Here is a 22,588-nt window from a genome sequence, read left to right as displayed (position 1 = left end):
GCGGTGTAACTCTTAGCGTCGTTCACCATAAGGCATTCACCGGCGGCCTTGGGTCGAGCGCAGAGATTCGAATCCTGACCCGGCAGTCGGTCCATATTCAACGCAACTGTTCATCGTTCCCCAGGGGTTGGTCGATGAATTGGGTGCCTGGTTACATAGTTATATATATATATATATATATATATATATATATATATATATATATATAATATATATATATATATATATATATAATATATATATATATATATATATATATATATATATATATATAAGCAAATGGATTTGTATGTAGCATTTATGGATCTGGAGAAGGCATATGATAGAGTTGATAGAGATGCTCTGTGGAAGGTATTAAGAATGTATGGTGTGGGAGGCAAGTTGTTAGAAGCAGTGAAAAGTTTTCATCGAGGATGTAAGGCATGTGTACGTGTAGGAAGAGAGGAAAGTGATTGGTTCTCAGTGAATGTAGGTTTGCGGCAGGGGTGTATGATGTCTCCATGGTTGTTTAATTTGTTTATGGATGGGGTTGTTAGGGAGGTGAATGCAAGAGTTTTGGAAAGAGTGGCAAGTATGAAGTCTGTTGGGGATGAGAGAGCTTGGGAAGTGAGTCAGTTGTTCGCTGATGATACAGCGCTGGTGGCTGATTCATGTGAGAAACTGCAGAAGCTGGTGACTGAGTTTGGTAAAGTGTGTGAAAGAAGAAAGTTAAGAGTAAATGTGAATAAGAGCAAGGTTATTAGGTACAGTAGGGTTGAGGGTCAAGTCAATTGGAAGGTAAGTTTGAATGGACAAAAACTGGAGGAAGTAAAGTGTTTTAGATATCTGGGAGTGGATCTGGCAGCGGATGGAACCATGGAAGCGGAAGTGGATCATAGGGTGGGGGAGGGGGCGAAAATTCTGGGAGCCTTGAAGAATGTTTGGAAGTCGAGAACATTATCTCGGAAAGCAAAAAAGGCTATGTTTGAAGGAATAGTGGTTCCAACAATGTTGTATGGTTGCGAGGCGTGGGCTATGGATAGAGTTGTGCGCAGGAGGGTGGATGTGCTGGAAATGAGATGTTTGAGGACAATGTGTGGTGTGAGGTGGTTTGATCGAGTAAGTAACGTAAGGGTAAGAGAGATGTGTGGAAATAAAAAGAGCGTGGTTGAGAGAGCAGAAGAGGGTGTTTTGAAATGGTTTGGGCACATGGAGAGAATGAGTGAGGAAAGATTGGCCAAGAGGATATATGTGTCGGACATGGAGGGAAGGAGAAGAGGGAGACCAAATTGGAGGTGGAAAGATGAAGTGAAAAAGATTTTGTGATCGGGGCCTGAACGTGCAGGAGGGTGAAAGGAGGGCAAGGAATAGAGTGAATTGGATCGATGTGGTATACCGCGGTTGACGTGCTGTCAGTGGATTGAATCAGGGCATGTGAAGCGTCTGGGGTAAACCATGGAAAGATGTGTAGGTATGTATATTTGCGTGTGTGGACGTGTATGTATATACATGTGTATGGGGGTGGGTTGGGCCATTTCTTTCGTCTGTTTCCTTGCACTACCTCGCAAACGCGGGAGACAGCGACAAAGCAAAAAAAAAATATAAATATATATATATATTTTATATTATATATATATATTATATATAGTATATAATATATATATATATATATATATATATTATATATATATATATATATATATATATATATATATATATATATATATATATATATATATATATATATAATATATTATATATATATATATATATATATATAATATATATATTATATATATATATATATATAATATGTATATATATATATATATATATATAGACATATGATATTTTTTATTAGACTTAACCGCCGTTTCCCGAGGCAGTGAGGTAGCGCAAGGAAGCAAACCAAAAACGGCCAACCCACCCACATACACATATATAAATATATATATACATAAACTCCCACACACGCACATATACATACCTATACATTTCAACGTATACATACATATACATACACAGACATATACATATATACACATCTACATATTCAGACTTGCTGCCTTCATCCAATCCCGTCGCCATCCCGCCACACATATAATAGCATCACCCCCCCTCGGGAGGTAGCTCTAGGAAAAGACAACAAAAGATAACATTCGTTTACACTCAGTCTCTAGCTGTCATGTGTAATGCACCGAAACCACAGCTCTCTTTCCACAGAACTTTCCATGGTTTACCCCAGACGCTTCACATGCCCTGGTTCAATCCACTGACGGCACGTCGACTCCAATATACCACATAGTTCCAACTCACCCTATTCCTTGCACGCCTTTCACCCTCCTGTACGTTCAATCCCCGATCGCTCAAGATCTTTTCACTCTGTCCTTCCACCTCCAATTTAGTCTCCCACTTCTCATTGTTACCTCCACCTCTGACAATATATCCTCTTTGTCAATCTTTCTCCACTTATTCTCTTCACGTGACCAAACCATTTCGACATACCCTCTTCTGCTCTCTCAACCACTCTTTTTTTTTTCCAATAGAATATATCTTCTCAAACCCATCATCAATAAACTCTGGACTGTAAATACGTAATGCCCTAAGGAACATAGATTGAAATGATAATTTAACTTTGTCATGTTGAGATGAGTGATAATGGATATATACGCATACACTGGTAGGTTTTCTGTATATAAGCAAGAAAACAAGTTTGTTTCTCCATGATCCATACATATAGTGAATATCCTTACAAACCAATCAACAACACAGTCACCCTCTTTCTTAATTAGTTTTACTGCAATACCATCCAAACCCGCCTCCTTGCCGCATTTCATCTCCCGCAAAGCTCTCACTTCTGCGTCTCTTTTAACCAAACCATTTTCCTTAACCCTCTCACTCCGCGCACCATCCCGGCCAAAACACCCTTTATCTGCTACTCTATCATCAAACACATTCAACAAACCTTGAAAATACACACTCAATCTCCTCACTTCATCACTACCTGTCAACACATCCCCACTTGCCCCCTTCAACGATGTTCCTATTTGTTCTCTTGTATTACATACGCTATTTACCTCCTCCTAAAACATCATTTTGTTCTCAATAAAGTATAATGATGGTCTCTCACCCCAGTTCTCATTTGCCTTCTTGTTCACCTTTTGCAAATTTCTCCTGACCTCCTACCGCTTACTTTTATACACCTTCCAGTCATTTGCACTCAACCCTTGGGAGTGCAAAGGCCTCACTTATTCATCCCACCATCACTACCCTTTCCAATCTTTCCACCTCCCGCCTTTCTCATACCACATGCATCTTTTGCGCAAGCCATCACTGCTTCCCTAAATGCATTCCAGTCTTCACCCATTCCCCTTTCGTCATTTGCTCTCACCTTTTGCCATTTTGCACAAAATCTCTCCTGGTGCTTCCTCATACAAGTCTCCTTTCCAAGCTCACTTACTCTCACCAATCTCTTCTTCCCAACATTTTCTCTTCATTTTTGAAAACCTCAACAAATCCTCATCCTTGCTTCTACAAGATAGTGATCAATTCCTCCAGCTGCCCCTCTCGGAACAATAACATACAAAATTCTCTCTTTTACACGCATATTAATTAACACATAATCCAATAATGTCTTTTCACCGTCTCTCCTACTCATATACGTATATTTATGCATGTCTCTCTTTTGAAACCAAGTACTCCCAATCACTAGTCTTTTTCACAACACAATTCCACAGCTTCTTCACCATTTCCATTTACAACACTGAATACCACATGTACCTCAATTATACCCTCATCTGCCACATTACTCATTTTTGCATTTAAATCACCCATCACTAAAACTGGTCTTGTGCAACAAAGCTGCTGACACACTCACTCAGCAGCTCCTAAAACACTTATCTCTCATGATCTTTCTTCTCATGACCAAGTGCATACGCTCCAATAATTACCCATCTCTTTAAATCCACTTTCAATTGTGCTTATATCAATCTAGAATTTTCTCCCACAACTCCTGCTTCAGGAGTAGTGCTACTCCTTCCTTAGCTCTTATCCTCTCACCAACCCCTGATTTTACACGCAAGATTTTCCCTGACCACTGTTCCCCTTTACCCTTTAGCTTTGTTTTACTAAGAGCCAGAGCATCCAGGTTTCTTTCCTCAAACATACTACCTATCTCTCCTGTCTTCTCTTCTTGTTATATCCACACACACCCAGACACCCCAGGCTGAGCCATCGAAAAGGATGAGTACTCCTCACTTAACTCCTTCTGTTTCTCCTTTTAGAAATTTAAGTACAGTAGTAACAGGTAGTTGTGAAGTGAAAATGAGATGGAGTGAATGCTTAGAAGGTTTGTTGAATGTATTTGATGATAGAGTGGCAGATACGCGGTGTTTTGGTCAAGATGGTGTGCGAAGTGAGAGGGTCAGGGAGAATGGTTTGGTTAAAAACAAAAGAGGCAGTGAAAACTTTGCGAAAGATGAAAGCCGGCAAGGCGGTGGTTTTGCATAGAATTGCAGTGGAATCTATTAAAAAAGGGGGTGACTGTGTTGATGATTTGTTGGTAAGGATATTCAATGTATGTATGGTTCATGGTGAAGTGCCTGAGGATTGACGGAATGCATGCATAGTGCCATTGTACAAAGGCAAACAGATTAAGGTAAATGTTCAAATTACAGAGGTATAAGTTTGTTTAGTATTCCTGGGAAATTATATGGGAGGGTATTGATTGAGAGGGTAAAGGCATGCAAACAGCATCAGGCTGGGGAAGAGCAGTGTGGTTTCAGAAGAGGTAAAGGGTGCGTGGATCAGGTGTTTGCTTTGAAGAATGTATATGAGAAATACTTCGAAAAGCAGATGGGTTTGTATGAAGCATTTATGGATCTGGAGAAGGCATATGATAGAGTTGATAGACATGCTCGGTGGAAGGTATTAAGGGTATAAGGTGTGGGAGGTAAGTTGCTGGAAGCAGTGAAAAGTTTTTATCAAGGATGTGAGAGAGGAAAGTGATTGGTTCCCATTCGATGTCGGTTTTCGGCAGGGGTACGTGATGTCTCCGTGGTTGATTAATTTGTTTATGGATGGGGTGGTTAGGGAGGTGAATGCAAGAGTTTTGGAGAGAGGGACAAGTATGCAGTCTATTATGGATGAGAGAGCTTGGGAAGTGAGTTAGTTTTTGTTCGCTGATGATACAGCGCTGGTGGGTGATTCGAGCGAGAAACTGCAAAAGTTCGTTACTGACTTTAGTAAAGTGTGTGAAAGAAGAAAGTTGAGAGTGAATGCGTGTAAGAACAGAGTTATTACGTTCAATAGGGTACAGGGACAAGTTAACTGGGATGTTAGTTTGAATGGAAAAAAAAATGGAGGATATGAAGTGTTTTAGATATCTGGGAGTTGATGTAGCGGCGGATGGAACAGTGGAAGCGGAAGTAACAAGGTGGGGGGTGGGGAAGGGTTGAAAAATGTGTGGAAGGCGAGAACGTTATCTCGAAGAGCAAAGATGGGTATGTTTGAAGGAATAACGGCTCCAACAATGCTATATGGTTGCTAGGCACGGGCTATAGATAGGGTTGTGCGGAGAAGGGCGGATGTGTTGGAAATGAAAAATCGTAGGGCAATATGTGGTGTGAAGTGGTTTGATCGGGTAAGTAATAGAAGGGTAAGAGAAATATATGGTAGTAAAAAGAGTGTGGTTCAGAGAGCAGAATAGGGTGTTTTGAAATGATTTGGTCGCATGCAAAGAATGAGTGAGAAAAGATTGACAAAGAGGATATATGTGTCAGAGATAGAGGGAACGAGGAGAAGCGGGAGTCCAAATTGGAGGTGGAAGGATGGAGAAAAAAAGACTTTCAGCTATCGGTGCCTGAACATACAGGAGGGTGGAGGGCATGGAAAGAATAGAGTGAATTGGAACGATGTGGTATACCGGGGTCGACGTGCTGTCAATGGATTGAACCAAGGCATGTGAAGCGTCTGGGGTAAGCCATGGAAAGTTTTGTGGGGACCTGAATGTGAAGAGGGAGATATGGTTTCGGTGCATTACGCATGACAGCTTGCGAATGAGTGTGAACGAATGTGGCCATTTTTGGCTCTTCCTAGCGCTACCTTCCGGGAGGGGGGAGGATTGCTATGTTAAGTGTGGCGGGGTCGTGACGTGAATAGATGAAGGCAGCAAATATGAATATGTACATTTCTGTTTATATATATGTTCTCTCTCTCTCTCTCTCTCTCTATATATATATATATATATATATATATATATATATATATATATATATATATATATTATATATATATATATATAATATATATATTTTTTTTTTTTTTTTTTTTTTTTTCATACTTTTCGCTATTTCCCGCGATAGCGAGGTAGCGTTAAGAACAGAGGACTGGGCCTTTGAGGGAATATCCTCACCTGGCCCCCTTCTCTGTTCCTTCTTTTGGAAAAATAAAAAAAAATAATGAGAGGGGAGGATTTCCAGCCCCCCGCTCCCTCCCCTTTTAGTCGCCTTCTACGACACGCAGGGAATACGTGGGAAGTATTCTTTCTCCCCTATCCCCAGGGAGGATATATATATATATATATATATATATATATATATATATATATATATATATATATATATATATATATATATATATATATATATATATATATATATATATATATATATATACGTGCGTGTGTGGACGTGTATGTATATACATGTGTATGTGGGTCGGTTGGGCCATTCTTTCGACTGTTTCCTTGCGCTACCTCGCTAACGCGGGAGACAACGACAAAGTATAATAGAACAGATAGACTATATATATATCCCTGGGGATAGGGAAGACATAATACTTCCCACGCATTCCCCACGCGTCGTAGAAGGCGACTAAAGGGAACGGGAGCGGGGAGCCAGAAACCCTCCACTCGTTGTATTTTAACTTTCTAAAAGGGGAAACAGAAGGAGTCACGCGGGGAGTGCTCATCCTCCTCGAAGGCTCAGATTGCGGTGTCTAAATGTGTGTGGATATAACCAAGATGTGAAAAAAGAAGAGATAGGTATTATGTTTGAGGAAAGGAACCTGGATGTTTTGGCTCTGAGTGAAACGAAGCTCAAGGGTAAAGGGGAAGAGTGGTTTGGGAATGTCTTGGGAGTAAAGTCAGGGGTTAGTGAGAGGACAAGAGTAAGGGGAGGAGTAGCAGTACTACTGTAACAGGTTTCGGTGCATTATACATGGCAGCTAGAGACTGAGTGTTGTCTTTTCCTAGCACAACCTCGCGCAAGTAGGTGGGGGGAGGGGGAATGTCATTTTCTGTGTGGCCGGGTGGCGATACGAATGAATAAAGACAGCAAGTACGAATTATGTACGTGTGCATATATGTATACGTCTGTGTATATACATATATGTATACGATGAAATGTATACGTATATACATGTGCGTGTGTAAACGTATATGTATATACATGCGCATGTGGGTGAGTTGGGCCATTCTTTCGACTGTTTCGTTACACTTCCTAGCTAACGCGGAAGAAAGCTACAAAGTATAAGAAACAGAACAAATGAATACAATATATATATATATCTTTCTTTTCTTTTAAACTATTCGCCATTTCCCGCGTTAGCGAGGTAGCATTAAGAACAGAGGACTGGGCCTTTGAGGGAATACCCTCACCTGGCCCCCTTCTCTGTTCCGTCTTTTGGAAAAAAAAAAAAAAAAAAAAAAAAAAAAAAAGATCGGGTAAGTAATGCTATATATATATATATATATATATATATATATATATATATATATATATATATATATATATATATATATATATATATATATATATATATATATATATATATATATATATATATATATATATATATATATATATATATATATATATATATATATATATATATATATATATATGCCCTGGTTCAATCCATTGACAGCACGTCAACCCCGGTATACCACATCGTTCCAATACACTCTATTCCTTGCACGCCTTTCACCTTCCTGCATGTTCAGGCCTCGATCACTCAAAATCTTTTTCACTCCATCTTTCCACCAACAATTTGGTCTCCCACTTCTCGTTCCCTCCACCTCCGACACATATATCCTCTTGGTCAATCTTTCCTCACTTATACTCTCCAAGTGACCAAACCATTTCAAAACACCCTCTTCTGCTCTCTCAACCACACTCTTTTTATTTCCACACATCTCTCTTACCCTAACATTACTTATTCGATCAAACCACCTCACACCACATATTGTGCTCAAACATCTCATTTCCAGCACATCCACCCTCCTTCGCACAACTCTATCCAGAGCCCACGCCTCGCAGCTATACAACATTGTTGGAACCACTATTCCTTCAAACATACCCATTTTTGCTTTCCGAGATAATGTTCTCGACTTCCAAACACTCTTCAAGGCTCCCAGAATTTTCGCCCCCTCCCCCAACCTATGATTCACTTCCGCTTCCACGGTTCCATCCGCTGCCAGATACACTCCCAGATATATAAAACACTTTCTCCAGTTTTTCTCCATTCAAACTTACCTCCCAATTAACTTGACTCTCAAACCTACTTTACCTAATAACCTTCCTCATATTCACATTCACTCTTAACTTTCTTCTTTCACACACTCTAACAAACTCAGTCATCAGCTTCTGCAATTTCTCACATGAATCAGCCACCAGCGATGTATCATCAACGAACAACAACTGACTCACTTCCAAAGCTCTCTCATCCACAACAGACTTCATACTTGCCCCTCTTTCCAAAACTCTTGCATTCACCTCCCTAACAACCCCATCCATAAACAAATTAAACAACCACTGAGACATCAGACACCTCTGCCGCAAACCTACATTCAATGAGAACCAATCACTTTCCTCTCTTCCTACACGTACACATGCCTTACATCCTCGATAAAAACTTTTCACTGCTTCTAACAACTTGCCTCCCACACCATACATTCTTAATACCTTCCACAGAGCATCTCTATCAACTCTATCATATGCCTTCTTCAGATCCATAAATGCTACATACAAATCCATTTGCTTTTCTAAGTATTTCTCACATACATTCTTCAAAGCAAACACCTGATCCACACATCCTCTACCACTTCTGATACAACACTGCTCTTCTCCAATCTCATGCTCTGTACATGCCTTCACCCTCTGAATCAATACCCTCCCATATAATTTACCAGGAATACTCAAAAAACTTACACCTCTGTAATTTGAGCACTCACTCTTATCCACTTTGCCTTTGTACAATGGCACTATGCAAGCATTCCGCCAATCCTCAGGCACCTCAACATGAATCATACATACATTAAATAACCTTACCAACCAGTCAACAATACAGTCACCCCCTTTTTTATTAAATTCCACTGCAATACCATCCAAACCTGCTGCCTTGCCGGCTTTCATCTTCCGCAAAGCCTTTACTACCTCTTCTCTGTTTACCAAATCATTTTCCCTACACCTGTAATTTTCCACACCACCTCGACCAAAACACCCTATATCTGCCACTATATCATCAAACACATTCGACAGACCTTCAAAATATTCACTCCATCTCCTTCTCACATCACCACTACTTGTTATCACCTCCCCATTAGCCCCCTTCACTGAAGTTCCCATTTGCTCCATTGTCTTACGCACTTTATTTACCTCCTTCAAAACATCTTTTTATTCTCCCTAAAATTTAATGATACCCTCTCAGCCCAACTCTCATTTGCCCTCTTTTTCACCTCTTGCACCTTTCTCTTTACCTCCTGCCTCTTTCTTTTATACATCTCCCACTCATTTGCATTTTTTCCCTGCAAAAATCGTCCAAATGCCTCTCTCTTCTCTTTCACTAATAATCTTACTTCTTCATCTCACCACGCACCACCCTTTCTAATACACCCACCTCCCACGCTTCTCATGCCACAAGCATCTTTTGCGCAAGCCATCACTGCTTCCCTAAATACCTCCCATTCCTCCCCACTCCCCTTACCTCCTTTGTTCCCCACCCCATATATATATATATATATATATGTATACATATATATATATATATATATATATATATATATATATATATATATATATATATATATTATATATATATATGTATATATATATATATATATATATATTATATATATATATATTATATATATATATATATATATATATATTATTTCATTTTATTTTTTTTTTTTTTGCTTTGTCGCTGTCTCCCGCGTTTGCGAGGTAGCGCAAGGAAACAGACGAAAGAAATGGCCCAACCCACCCCCATACACATGTATATACATACGTCCACACTCGCAAATATACATACCTACACAGCTTTCCATGGTTTACCGAAGACGCTTCACATGCCTTGATTCAATCCACTGACAGCACGTCAACCCCGGTATACCACATCGCTCCAATTCACTCTATTCCTTACCCTCCTTTCACCCTCCTGCATGTTCAGGCCCCGATCACACAAAATCTTTTTCACTCCACCTTTCCACCACCAATTTGGTCTCCCTCTTCTCCTCGTTCCCTCCACCTCCGACACATATATCCTCTTGGTCAATCTTTCCTCACTCATTCTCTCCATGCGCCCGAACCATTTCAAAACACCCTCTTCTGCTATTTCAACCACGCTCTTTTTATTTCCACACATCTCTCTTACCCTTACGTTACTTACTCGATCAAACCACCTCACACCACATATTGTCCTCAAACATCTCATTTCCAGCACATCCATCCTCCTGCGCACAACTCTATCCATAGCCCACGTCTCGCAACCATACAACATTGTTGGAACCACTATTCCTTCAAACATACCCATTTTTGCTTTCCGAGATAATGTTCTCGACTTCCACACATTCTTCAAGGCTCCCAGAATTTTCGCCCCCTCCCCCACCCTATGATCCACTTCCGCTTCCATGGTTCCATCCGCTGCCAGATCCACTCCCAGATATCTAAAACACTTCACTTCCTCCAGTTTTTCTCCATTCAAACTCACCTCTCAATTGACTTGACCCTCAACCCTACTGTACCTAATAACCTCGCTCTTATTCACATTTACTCTTAACTTTCTTCTTTCACACACTTTACCAAAATCAGTCACCAGCTTCTGCAGTTTCTCACATGAATTAGCCACCAGCGCTGTATCATCAGCGAACAACAACTGACTCACTTCCCAAGCTCTCTCATCCCCAACAGACTTCATACTTGCCCCTCTTTCCAAAATTCTTGCATTCACCTCCCTAACAACCCCATCCATAAACAAATTAAACAACCATGGAGACATCACACACCCCTGCCGCAAACCTACATTCACTGAGAACCAATCACTTTCCTCTCTTCCTACACGTACACATGCCTTACATCCTCGATAAAAACTTTTCACTGCTTCTAACAACTTGCCTCCCACACCATATATTCTTAATACCTTCCACAGAGCATCTCTATCAACTCTATCATATGCCTTCTCCAGATCCATAAATGCTACATACAAATCCATTTGCTTTTCTAAGTATTTCTCACAGACAATATGTGTTGTGAGGTGGTCTGATCGAGTAAGTAATGTAAGGGTAAGAGAGATGTGTGGAAATGAAAAGAGTGTGGTTGAGAGAGCAGAAGAGGGTGTTTCGAAATGGTTTGGTCACATGGAGAGAAAGAGTGAGGCAAGATTGACCAAAAGGATATGTGTCTCAGAGGTGAAGGGAACGGGAAGTGGGAGACCAAATTGTAGGTGGAAAGATGGAGTGAAAAAGATTTTGAGTGATCGGGGCCTGAACATGCTGGAGGGTGAAAGGCGTACAAGGAATAGAGTGAATTGGAACGATGTAGTATACCGGGGACGACGTGCTGTCAATGGATTGAACCAGGGCATGTAAAGCGTCTGGGGTAAACCATGGAAAGTTTTGTGGGGCCTGGTTGTGGAAAGGGAGCTTTGGTTTTGGTGCATTATTACATAACAGCTAGAGACAGAGTGTGAACGAATGGGGCCTTGGTTGTCTTTTCCTAGCGCTACCTCGCACACATGAGGGGGGAGGGGGTTGTTATTCCATGTGTGGCGGGGTGGCGATGGGAATAAATGAAGGCAGACAGTAGAAGTATGTACATGTGTATATATGTATCTGTCTGTGTGTGTATATATATGTGTATATTGAGATGTATAGGCATGTATATTTGCGTGTGTGGACGTGTATGTATATACATGTGTATGTGGTTGGTTTGGGCCATTCTTTCGTCTGTTTCCTTGCGCTGCCTCGCTAACGCGGGAGACAGCGACAAAGCAAAATAAATAAATAATAATTAAATAAATACATATATATATATATATATATATATATATATATATATATATATATATATATATATTGGAAAGGATCACAATTTTGCGTTTGATCATGTATATTCCTAAGAGTCCACGGGGAAAATGAAACACTTTAAGTTCCCAAGTGCACTTTCGTGTAATAATCATATCATCAGACAGGAACAAAAGAGAGAAATATAAGTCAGTTAATATACAACGAAGAGACGTATCCAGGACGCCATTTGGTAAACAAGCGATTGTCCAAGACAGACAACGAGCGTATCATAAACTTATCATTTTACAAATTTCATCAACAATAAAGTTATCTAGTTTGTTTACACCACCACAGATATTAAGATTATCATTCTTTGTGTATTTGATAATAGAAAACTCAATGATATTTCTCTTGGTAATAGAGTTAGAGTTAATAACTGAGATGGCATTACTCCAGTTACTACAATGATCATAGTTTTCAACGTGATTAAATAAGGCATTTGGTTCGTGTCCCGTACTTATACTATATCTATGTTGCTTTAGTCTAACAGAAAGATCCTTACTAGTCTGCCTAACATAAAATTTATCACAATTTCCACATGGCACTTTATACATGCATCCAGGAGAATTTTCTGGTGAATTCCTGATTAAGATATTTTTTATAGTATTATTGTTGCTAAAGGCCACATTTACATTAAAGGATTTAAGCAACATGGTAAGTAAAGTAAAATTATTATTAAATAGGAGAACTAAAAGATTCTTGTTGTCAATGGGAGGTTTGGGCTCAACTCTATAAATTGATTTCTTTGCTAACTTAAGGGATTTATCAATGAAAGATCTAGGGTACTTTAACTTAGATCCAATAGAATATATATTCTCAAACTCATCATCAATATACTCTGGACTGCAATACGTAATGCCCTAAGGAACATAGATTGAAATGATGATAATTAAATTCTGTCTTGTTGAGATGAGTAATTATGGATATATGAACATACAATGGTAGGTTTTCTATTCTGCTAAACTTAAACTTGTTTCCTTGCCTATGAATCATACAATCTTAAAATGGCAACATACCATTATTTTCCTTTTCTACAGTAAATTTGATGGAAGGTACTGAATTGTTAAGTAAGGGGAGAATACTCGTAAATTTTCATTTGTTGACCAAACACAAAGAACATCATCTACATACTTAAGCCATATTGCATTGGAAGATAAGATATCCTTTAGTAATTTTGTTTCAAAAAATTCCATATAAAGATTACTTAGTACAGGTGGAACATGGTTTACCCATTGCCATACCAAATTTTTGAGCATGATAACCTCCATTGAATTGAAAGTCTCAATCTTTTATACACAGTCCTATGAGTTCAATAAAAACAGACTTTGAAACAGGTAAATGTATCATCCAAGACATCTAATAGATATTCTAAAAGGTCATCAACTGGAACTTTTGTGAAAAGTGAGGAAACATCAAAACTAACAAGTTTGAAATCAAAATTAACACTGATATTGTTAAGCTTGTTGACTAAATCTACATTGTTTACGATATTAGAATTTGATATCTTACCCACTAAAGGGCTTAATAAAGAAGCTAACCATTTTGACATTTTATATGTGACGGAACCTATTGAACTCACTATAGGTCTTGCTGGACAAAAAATTTCATGTGTTTTGAGGAGTCCATACATATATGGCAATGAAGGGGACAAAGATGACAGACGTTTGATAAGAGAACCATCACATTTCAACAACAACTTCATTTCTTTAATGAAATGAGAATTAACTGCCTCTAGGGGACTCTTACTGAGTTTAGAACATGTTGTGTTATCATTTACAAGATCATTCATTTTAGATAAATAGTTACTTGTGTCTAAAATCACAACAGTGATAGTCTTATCCGCTTTAGTAATATGTATATCGTTGTCTTTTTTTAAGGTGTTTCGTTGCGCTACCTCACTAACGCGGGAGACAGCGACAAAGTATAATAGAATATATATATATATATATATATATATATATATATATATATATATATATATATATATTATATATATATATATATATATATATATATATATATATATATACATATATATACATTTATATATAAGTGAGCGGGGGGCCAGAAACCCTCCCCTCCTTGTATTTTAACTTTCTAAAAGGGGAAACAGAAGAAGGAGTCACGCGGGGAGTGCTCATCCTCCTCGAAGGCTCAGATTGGGGGTGTCTAAATGTGTGTGGATGTAACCAAGATGAGAAAAAAAGGAGAGATAGGTAGTATGTTTGAGAAAAGGAAACCTGGATGTTTTGGCTCTGAGTGAAACGAAGCTCAAGGGTAAAGGGGAAGAGTGGTTTGGGAATGTCTTGGGAGTAAAGTCAGGGGGTTAGTGAAAGGACAATAGTAAGAGAAGGAGTAGCACAACTCCTGAAACAGGAGTTGTGGGAGTATGTATTAGAGTGTAAGAAAGTAAATTCTAGATTGATATGGGTAAACCTGAAAGTTGATGGAGAGAGATGGGTGATTATTGGTGCATATGCTCCTGGGCATGAAAAGAAAGATCATGAGAGGCAAGTGTTTTGGGAGCAGCTGAATGAGTGTGTTAGTGGTTTTGATGCACAAGACCGGGTTATAGTGATGGGTGATTTCAACGCAAAGGTGAGTAATGTGGCAGTTGGGTATACATGGGTGTTCAGTGTTGTAAATGGAAATGATGAAGAGCTTGTAGATTTATGTGCTGAAAAAGGAATGGTGATTGGGAATACCTGGTTTAAAAAGCGAGATATACATAAGTATACGTATGTAAGTAGGAGAGATGGCCAGAGAGCGTTATTGGATTACGTGTTAATTGACAGGCGCGCGAAAGAGAGACTTCTGGATGTTAATGTGCTGAGAGGTGCAACTGGAGGGATGTCTGATCATTATCTTGTGGAGGCGAAGGTGAAGATTTGTAAGGGTTTTCAGAAAAGAAGAGAGAATGTTGAGGTGAAGAGAGTGGTGAGAGTAAGTGAGCTTGAGAAGGAGACTTGTGTGAGGAAGTACTAAGAGAGACTGAGTACAGAATGGAAAAAGGTGAGAACAAAGGAGGTAAGGGGAGTGGGGGAGGAATGGGATGTATTTAGGGAAACAGTGATGGCTTGCGCAAAAGATGCTTGTGGCATGAGAAGTTTGGGAGGTGGGTTGATTAGAAAGGGTAGTGAGTGGTGGGATGAAGAAGTATGATTATTAGTGAAAGAGAAGAGAGAGGCATTTGGACGATTTTTGCAAGAAAAAATGCAAATGAGTGGGAGATGTATAAAAGAAAGAGACAGGAGGTCAAAAGAAAGGTATAACAGGTGAAAAAGAGGGCAAATGAGAGTTGAGGTGAGAGAAAAAGGAGAATAAAAAGATGTTTTGGAAGGAGGTAAATAAAGTGCGTAAGACAAGGGGGCAAATGGGAACTTCAGTGAAGGGGCTAATGGCGAGGTGAAAACAAGTAGTGGTGATGTGAGAAGGAGATGGAGTGGGTATTTTTGAAGGTTTGTTGAGTGTGTTTGATGATAGATTGGCAGATATAGGGTGTTTTAGTCGAGGTGGTGTGTAAAGTGAGAGGGTTAGGGAAAATGATTTGGTAAACAGAGAAGAGGTAGTAAAAGCTTTGCGGAAGATGAAAGCCGGCAAGGCAGCAGGTTTGGATGGTATTGCAGTGGAATCTATTAAAAAAGGGGGTGACTGTATTCTTGACTGGTTAGTAAGGTTATTTAATGTATGTGTGATTCATGATGTGCCTGAGGATTGGCGAAATGCTTGCATAGTGCCATTGCACAAAGGCAAAGGGGATAAGAGTGAGTGCTCAAATTACAGAGGTATAGGTTTGTTGAGTATTCCTGGTAAATTATATGGGAGGGTATTGATTGAAAAGGTGAAGGCATGTACAGAGCATGAGACTGGGGAAGAGCAGTGTTGTATCAGAAGTGGTAGAGGATGTGTGGATCAGGTGTTTGCTTTGAAGAATGTATGTGAGAAATACTTAGAAAAGCAAATGGATTTGTATGTAGCATTTATGGATCTGGAGAAGGCATATGATAGAACTGATAGAGATGCTCTGTAGAAGGTATTAAGAATATATGGTGTGGGAGGCAAGTTGTTAGAAGCAGTGAAAAGCTTTTATCAAGGATGTAAGGCATGTGTACGTGTAGGAAAAGAGGAAAGTGATTGGTTCTCAGTGAATGTAGGTTTGCGGCAGGGGTGCGTGATGTCTCCATGGTTGTTTAATTTGTTTATGGATGGGGTTGTTAGGGAGGTGAATGCAAGAGTTTTGGAAAGAGGGGCAAGTATGCAGTCTGTTGTGGATGAGAGAGCTTTGGAAGTGAGTCAGTTGTTGTTCGCTGATGATACAACGCTTGTGGCTGATTCATGTGAGAAACTGCAGAAGCTGGTGACTGAGTTTGGTAAAGCGTGTGAGAGAAGAAAGTTAAGAGTAAATGTGAATAAGAGCAAGGTTATTAGGTACAGTAAGGTTGAGGGTCAAGTCAATTGGAAGGTAAGTTTTAATGGAGAAAAACTGGAGGATGTGAAGTGTTTTAGATATCTGGGAGTGGATCTGGCAGCGGATGGAACCATGGAAGCGGAAGTGAATCATAGGGTGGGAGAGGGGGCGAAAATCCCGGGAGCCTTGAACAATGTTTGGAAGTCGAGAACATTATCTCGGAAAGCAAAAATGGGTATGTTTGAAGGAATAGTGGTTCCAACATTGTTGAATGGTTGCGAGGCGTGGGCTATGGATAGAGTTGTGCGCAGAAGGGTGGGTGTGCTGGAAACGAGATGTTTGAGGACAATATGTGGTGTGAGGTGGTTTGATCGAGTAAGTAATGTAAGGGTAAGAGAGATGTGTGGAAATAAAAAGAGTGTGGTTGAGAGAGCAGAAGAGGGTGTTTTGAAATGGTTTGGTCACATGGAGAGAATGAGTGAGGAAAGATTGACCAAGAGGATATATGTGTCAGAGGTGAAGGGAACGAGGAGAAGTGGGAGACCAAATTGGAGGTGGAAAGATGAAGTGAAAAAGATTTTGAGTGATCGGGGCCTGAACATGCAGGAGGGTGAAAGGTGTGCAAGAAATAGAGTGAATTGGAACGATGTGATAAACTGGGGTCGACGTGCTGTCAATGGATTGAACCAGGACATGTGAAGCGTCTGGGGCAAACCATGGAAAGTTGTGTGGGGCCTGGATGTGGAAAGGGAGCTGTGGTTTCGGTGCATTATTACATGACAGCTAGAGACTGAGTGTGAACGAATGGGGCCTTTGTTGTCTTTTCCTAGCTCTACCCCGCACACATGAGGGGGTAGGGGGATGTTATTCCATATGTGGCGAGGTAGCGATGGGAATAAATAAGGCAGACAGTATGAATTATGTAACTGTGTATATATGTATATGTCTGTGTGTGTATATATATATATATATATATATATATATATATATATATATATATATATATATATATATTATATATATATATATATATATATGTACATTGATATGTATAGGTATGTATATTTGCGTGTGTGGACGTATATGAATATACATGTGTATATGGGTGGGTTGGTGCATTCTTTCGTCTGTTTCCTTGCGCTACCTCGCTAACGCGGGAAACAGCGACAAAGCAAAATAAATAAAATAAATATATAGATATATATAAGTGCATTTTCGTGTAATAATCACATCATCAGGAGAGATATAATGTAGAAATATATCAGTCAGGTGATATGCAACGAAGAGACGTAGCTAGTACGCTAATTGATTGGGGGCGTTCGAGTCTAACAATAACTATGGTCAAGACGTGGACATGTCTACAAATTTCATCAACAATAAAGCTATCCAATTTATTTAGACCTTCACTAGTATTACTGATATAATCTTTGTGTATCTAATAATAGAAGATTTAATAATATTTCTCGAGGTACAAGAGTGAGAGTTAATGAGTGATATGTCATTATTTCAGTCAGTACAATGATCATGATTTTTAACATGATTAAACAAGGCATTTGAATATTGTCCTGTTCTCATACCATATTCATGTTTCTTACGTCTAAAAGAAAAATTCTTAAAAGTCTGCCCAACATAAAACGTGTCACAGCTTCTATAGATGTATCCTGCAGAACATTCCGGTGAGTTCCTGATTGGGATAATATTCTTAGTATTATTGTTGCTGAAGGCAACATTTCTTTAAGGGTTTTAAGCAACATGGGAAGTAAATAAAAATTGTTATGGAGAGGGAGAATTAGAAGGTTCTTGGTGTCAAGGGGAAGTTTGGGTTCAACTCTATAAAGTGATTTCTTTTCCAACGTCAGGGATTTATCAATGAAAGCTCTAGAATACTTAAATTTGGTTTCAATAGAATAAACTCTTATCAAACTTATCATCAATAAATTCGACTTTAAAAACATAATGCCCTAAGGAACATAAACTGGTATAATGATGATTTAACTGTCATGTTGAGCTGAGTAATAATGGTTATATGACCATGTATTGGTAGGTTTGTTGTATAGTTGTATATGCTAAGCTTAGAATTGTTCCCATCCCTATGGACCATGCAATCTAAAGATGGTAACATACAATGTTTTTCTACTTTTTTAGGTAAAGTTGATAGAAGGTGCTATTTGTTAAGTAAAGGGGGAAATATTTGTAAATTTTCATTTATTGGCCAAACACAAAGAGCATCATCTACATACCTGAACCAAATTGCATTAGAAGGTAAGATATCCTTTAGTAACTTTGTTTCAAAAAATTCCATAGAAAAAGATTACTTAGTACAGGTGAAAGTGGGTTGCCCATTGCCATACCAAATTCTTATCCTGATATTCTCCATTAAATTGAAATACACATTCTTGTATATGAAATCTTATCAATTCAATAGAAACAGACTTTGAAACAGGTGAATGAATATCATCCAATACATGAAATAAGTATTCTAAGAGGTCATCAACTGGAACTTTTGTGAAGAGAGATGAAACACCAAAGTTAACTAGTCTGAAACCAAAATTAACATTGATATTATCAACCTCGTTAACTAAATCTACATTGTTCATGATATTAGAATTTGATATCTAACCCACTAAAGGGCTTAATAAAAAAACTAGCCACTTTAACAGTTTATATGTGATTATGTCCACTGAACTTATTATAGAAATTTCTTGCAGGAAAATTTGTTTTGTGTGTTTTGATAAGTCCAAACATATATGGCAATGAAGGGGACAAAGATGATAAAATTTTGATCAGAGAACCATTATCTTTCAACAACAACTTCAGTCTTTTATTGAAATGAGAATTAGATATTCCTTGGGGATTCTTACTGAGTGTAAACTACGCTGTGTCATCACTTAAAAGATCATTCATTTTAGATAAATAATCAATTTTGTTCATAATCACAACAGTTTTAGCCTTATCTGCTTCAGTAATATGTACATCTTGGTCTTTTTTTTTTTTACTTTTTAAAGTATTAGTATCTTTTATAAACCTTTTAGGGCAATTAGGATCCTCTTGTTTTGACAAACTGGCATACTCTAAACCTTTGCAGATGTAAGTTTTATCATTCGATAAAATACTTATTTTCCTAAAGTACAGAAACATTTTCTGATATCACGCGAAGAATCCCTGTCTAGTTTTTTATTGGACAGGATTATCACAAAGGAATGGCTTGCGTTAGTCCAGTCACTGCTTTCAATAAGATGGTCTAACTTACAGCTCAGTTTCCTTTGAAGTTTTTATTCCGTTCACTTCTTGATATGTTATAGCAGTACTATAACATACGGTTCTTCCATTCTGTCGGTATAGCCATTTGAAAGACACGTTTCTTCTCCATTGTAATTTAAATCTTCTTTAATTCAGTGTGTTTCTTTAAAATGCGAGTTTGAAAATGGTCAAATGGTCGACCAGACAACTGCAACAACCGCTGGGGTAGGATAGATTTTGGCTTCACTGGTCCATCAAGGCATCTCCTTAAGGAATCCAAATCGTAACTTCAGTTAATGGGTTTTGATTAACGAATTGCGGAAAGCAATAACGAAGGGGGAAAGTCCAGGAGAGCTTGTAGAGAATTAGTAGAAGAGCCGTGTGGTATCCACGTTGGAAAGGGTCACAATTGAGAGCTTAATTAAGTATATTCTCATGAGTCCACGGGAAATGAAGCACGATAAGTTCCCGAGTGCACTTTCGTGTAATAATCACATCATCAGGGGAGACACAAAAAAGAAATATGTCAATTGATATACAACGAAAAAGCGTTCATAAAATTGTATATGAAAAGATGTATTTGATGTTATTTGGTATGGCATTAAGTAATCTTTATATGGAATTCTTTGAAACAAAGTTACTAAAGGATATCTTACCTTCTAATTCAATAGGTATGTAGATGATGTTCTTTGAGTTTGGCTAACAAATGAAAATTTACAAACATTTCTCCTTTTACTTAACAATTTAGTACCTCCAATCAACTTTACTGTAGAAATTGGAAATAATGGTATATTATCATTTTAAGATTGCATGATCCGTAGATATGAAAGCAAATTAAGTTCAGCATATACAGGAAGCCTACCAATGTCTGCTTATATATCCATTATTACTCATCTCAACATGACAGAGTTAAATTATCATCATTTCAGTCTATGTTCCTTGGGGCATTATGTATTTGCAGTCCAAAGTATATTGATGAATTTGAGAAGTAATATTCTATTGAATTCAAAAGCAGCTAATACATTATCATGCTACAGACTTAGACGTGCGCTGTACATAATAACATTATTTTGTTTTTGAATGATTGTTTTCAGCTACCAGAGAGTTACCTAGTTTGTTATTGTAAACTAATGTAGAATATTCATATTTGCAGGTCATGTAATGTGGAATTTGTATTTCCAGGCCGCATTTTTCATTATGGTGTTAGGCTTTGCGACATCAGCGGTTGTTCTTGTTCTGGAGATTATAGTCAGAAGATTGTGGCAGAACACCATAGTGGCCGACACAGAAAATGTAAGCATTTTCATCGCTTATGTGGTAATGGGTAACTCATCAAGCATGGTGACACCTATCTATTGTCATGTTTATTTCAAAAAGATGTTACATATGTTTAGCACAATACCAGTTTAAGATAAACCTTATCTACATCTGGGAGATTAGAATGAAAAACATTTTGAGTGATCGGGCCATAAAAATGCAGGAGGGTGAGAGGCATGCACGGGATGAAATTATTTGGAACTTTGTGGTATACAGAGAGAAACGTGCCGTCAGTGGATTGAAATAGGGTATATGAAGCAGTCGGAGGAAACTATGGAAAGGTCTGCAGGCTCTAGTTGTGGATAGGTGGCTGTAATTTCGTTGCATTACGTATGAGAGCTAGAGAATGGATGAGAGCGAATGCGGCCTTTCTTCTTCTGCTTCTAGGGCGCAACCTTACTTACGTGGGAAACAGCAAAAAGTATGAAAAAGTGTTGCGTAAAATGAAATGTAAAAAAGCGGCTGGAATGGATGGTATTGCTATAGAGCTTCTTAAGAAAGGGGATGATTGTCTTGTTGACTGGTTGGAAAGGATATTCAGTGGATTATGTTCAGGTACCTGAGGATTGGCGGAATGCATGTATGGTCTTGGATATAGGAGCGAGTATGCAGGCTGTCGGTGGGTGGGTGAGGGGTAGGTGGGGAGGGGTGGGGGGTGGGGGAATGGCCTGGTAAATGAGTCAAACGTTCCTTGCTGATGATACAGCGCTGGTGGCTGATTCATGTGAGAAACTCCAGAAGTTTGCGACTGAATTTGGATAAGAGTGTGAAAGGAGAAAAGTGTGAGTGAATGTGAATAAGAGCAAGGTTATTAGGTTAAGCAGAGTTGACGGACAAGTAAGATGGGAGGTAAGTTTGAATGGAGGATAAATGGAGGCAGTGAAGTGTTTTAGAAATGTGCAAGTGGACTTGGCAGCGAATAGAACCATGGAAGCGGAAGTGAATCACAGGGTGGGGGAGGGGGCGAAAGTTTTGGGGGCGATGAAGAATGTGTGAAAAGAGAGAACGTTATCTCGGAGAGCAAAAATGGGTATGTTTGAAGGAATAGTATTTCAAACAGTATCATATGGGTGAGAGCTATAGGCTATAGATGAGTCTGCGCAGAGGAAGGTGGATGTGTTGGAAATGAAATGTTTGAGGACAATATGTGGTGTGAGGTGGTTTGATCGAATGAGTAATGAAAGGGTAAGAGAGATATGTGGTAATAAAATGAGTGTGGTTGAGAGAGTAGAAGACGGTGTGTTGAAATGGTTTGGTTACATGGAGAATTTGAATGAGGAAAGATTAACAAGGATGATATA

General features: G+C 38.7%; 1 protein-coding gene across 1 annotated transcript in view; it reads left to right on the top strand.

Annotated features, from left to right (window-relative positions):
• LOC139753080 (glutamate receptor ionotropic, delta-2-like) overlaps positions 1 to 22,588 on the top strand; it is a 205,581-nt gene that overhangs the window by 118,894 nt on the left and 64,099 nt on the right. The window contains exon 6 of the mRNA XM_071669168.1: positions 21,153 to 21,263. Within this exon, the coding sequence (XP_071525269.1) occupies positions 21,153 to 21,263 (111 nt within the window). The remainder of the gene's footprint in view (positions 1 to 21,152; positions 21,264 to 22,588) is intronic.

Source organism: Panulirus ornatus, chromosome 14, assembly GCF_036320965.1.
Source record: "Panulirus ornatus isolate Po-2019 chromosome 14, ASM3632096v1, whole genome shotgun sequence".
Lineage (NCBI taxonomy): Eukaryota > Metazoa > Arthropoda > Malacostraca > Decapoda > Palinuridae > Panulirus > Panulirus ornatus.
Note: the sequence above shows the minus strand (reverse complement) of the source record. Positions and strands in the feature narration are given on the sequence as shown.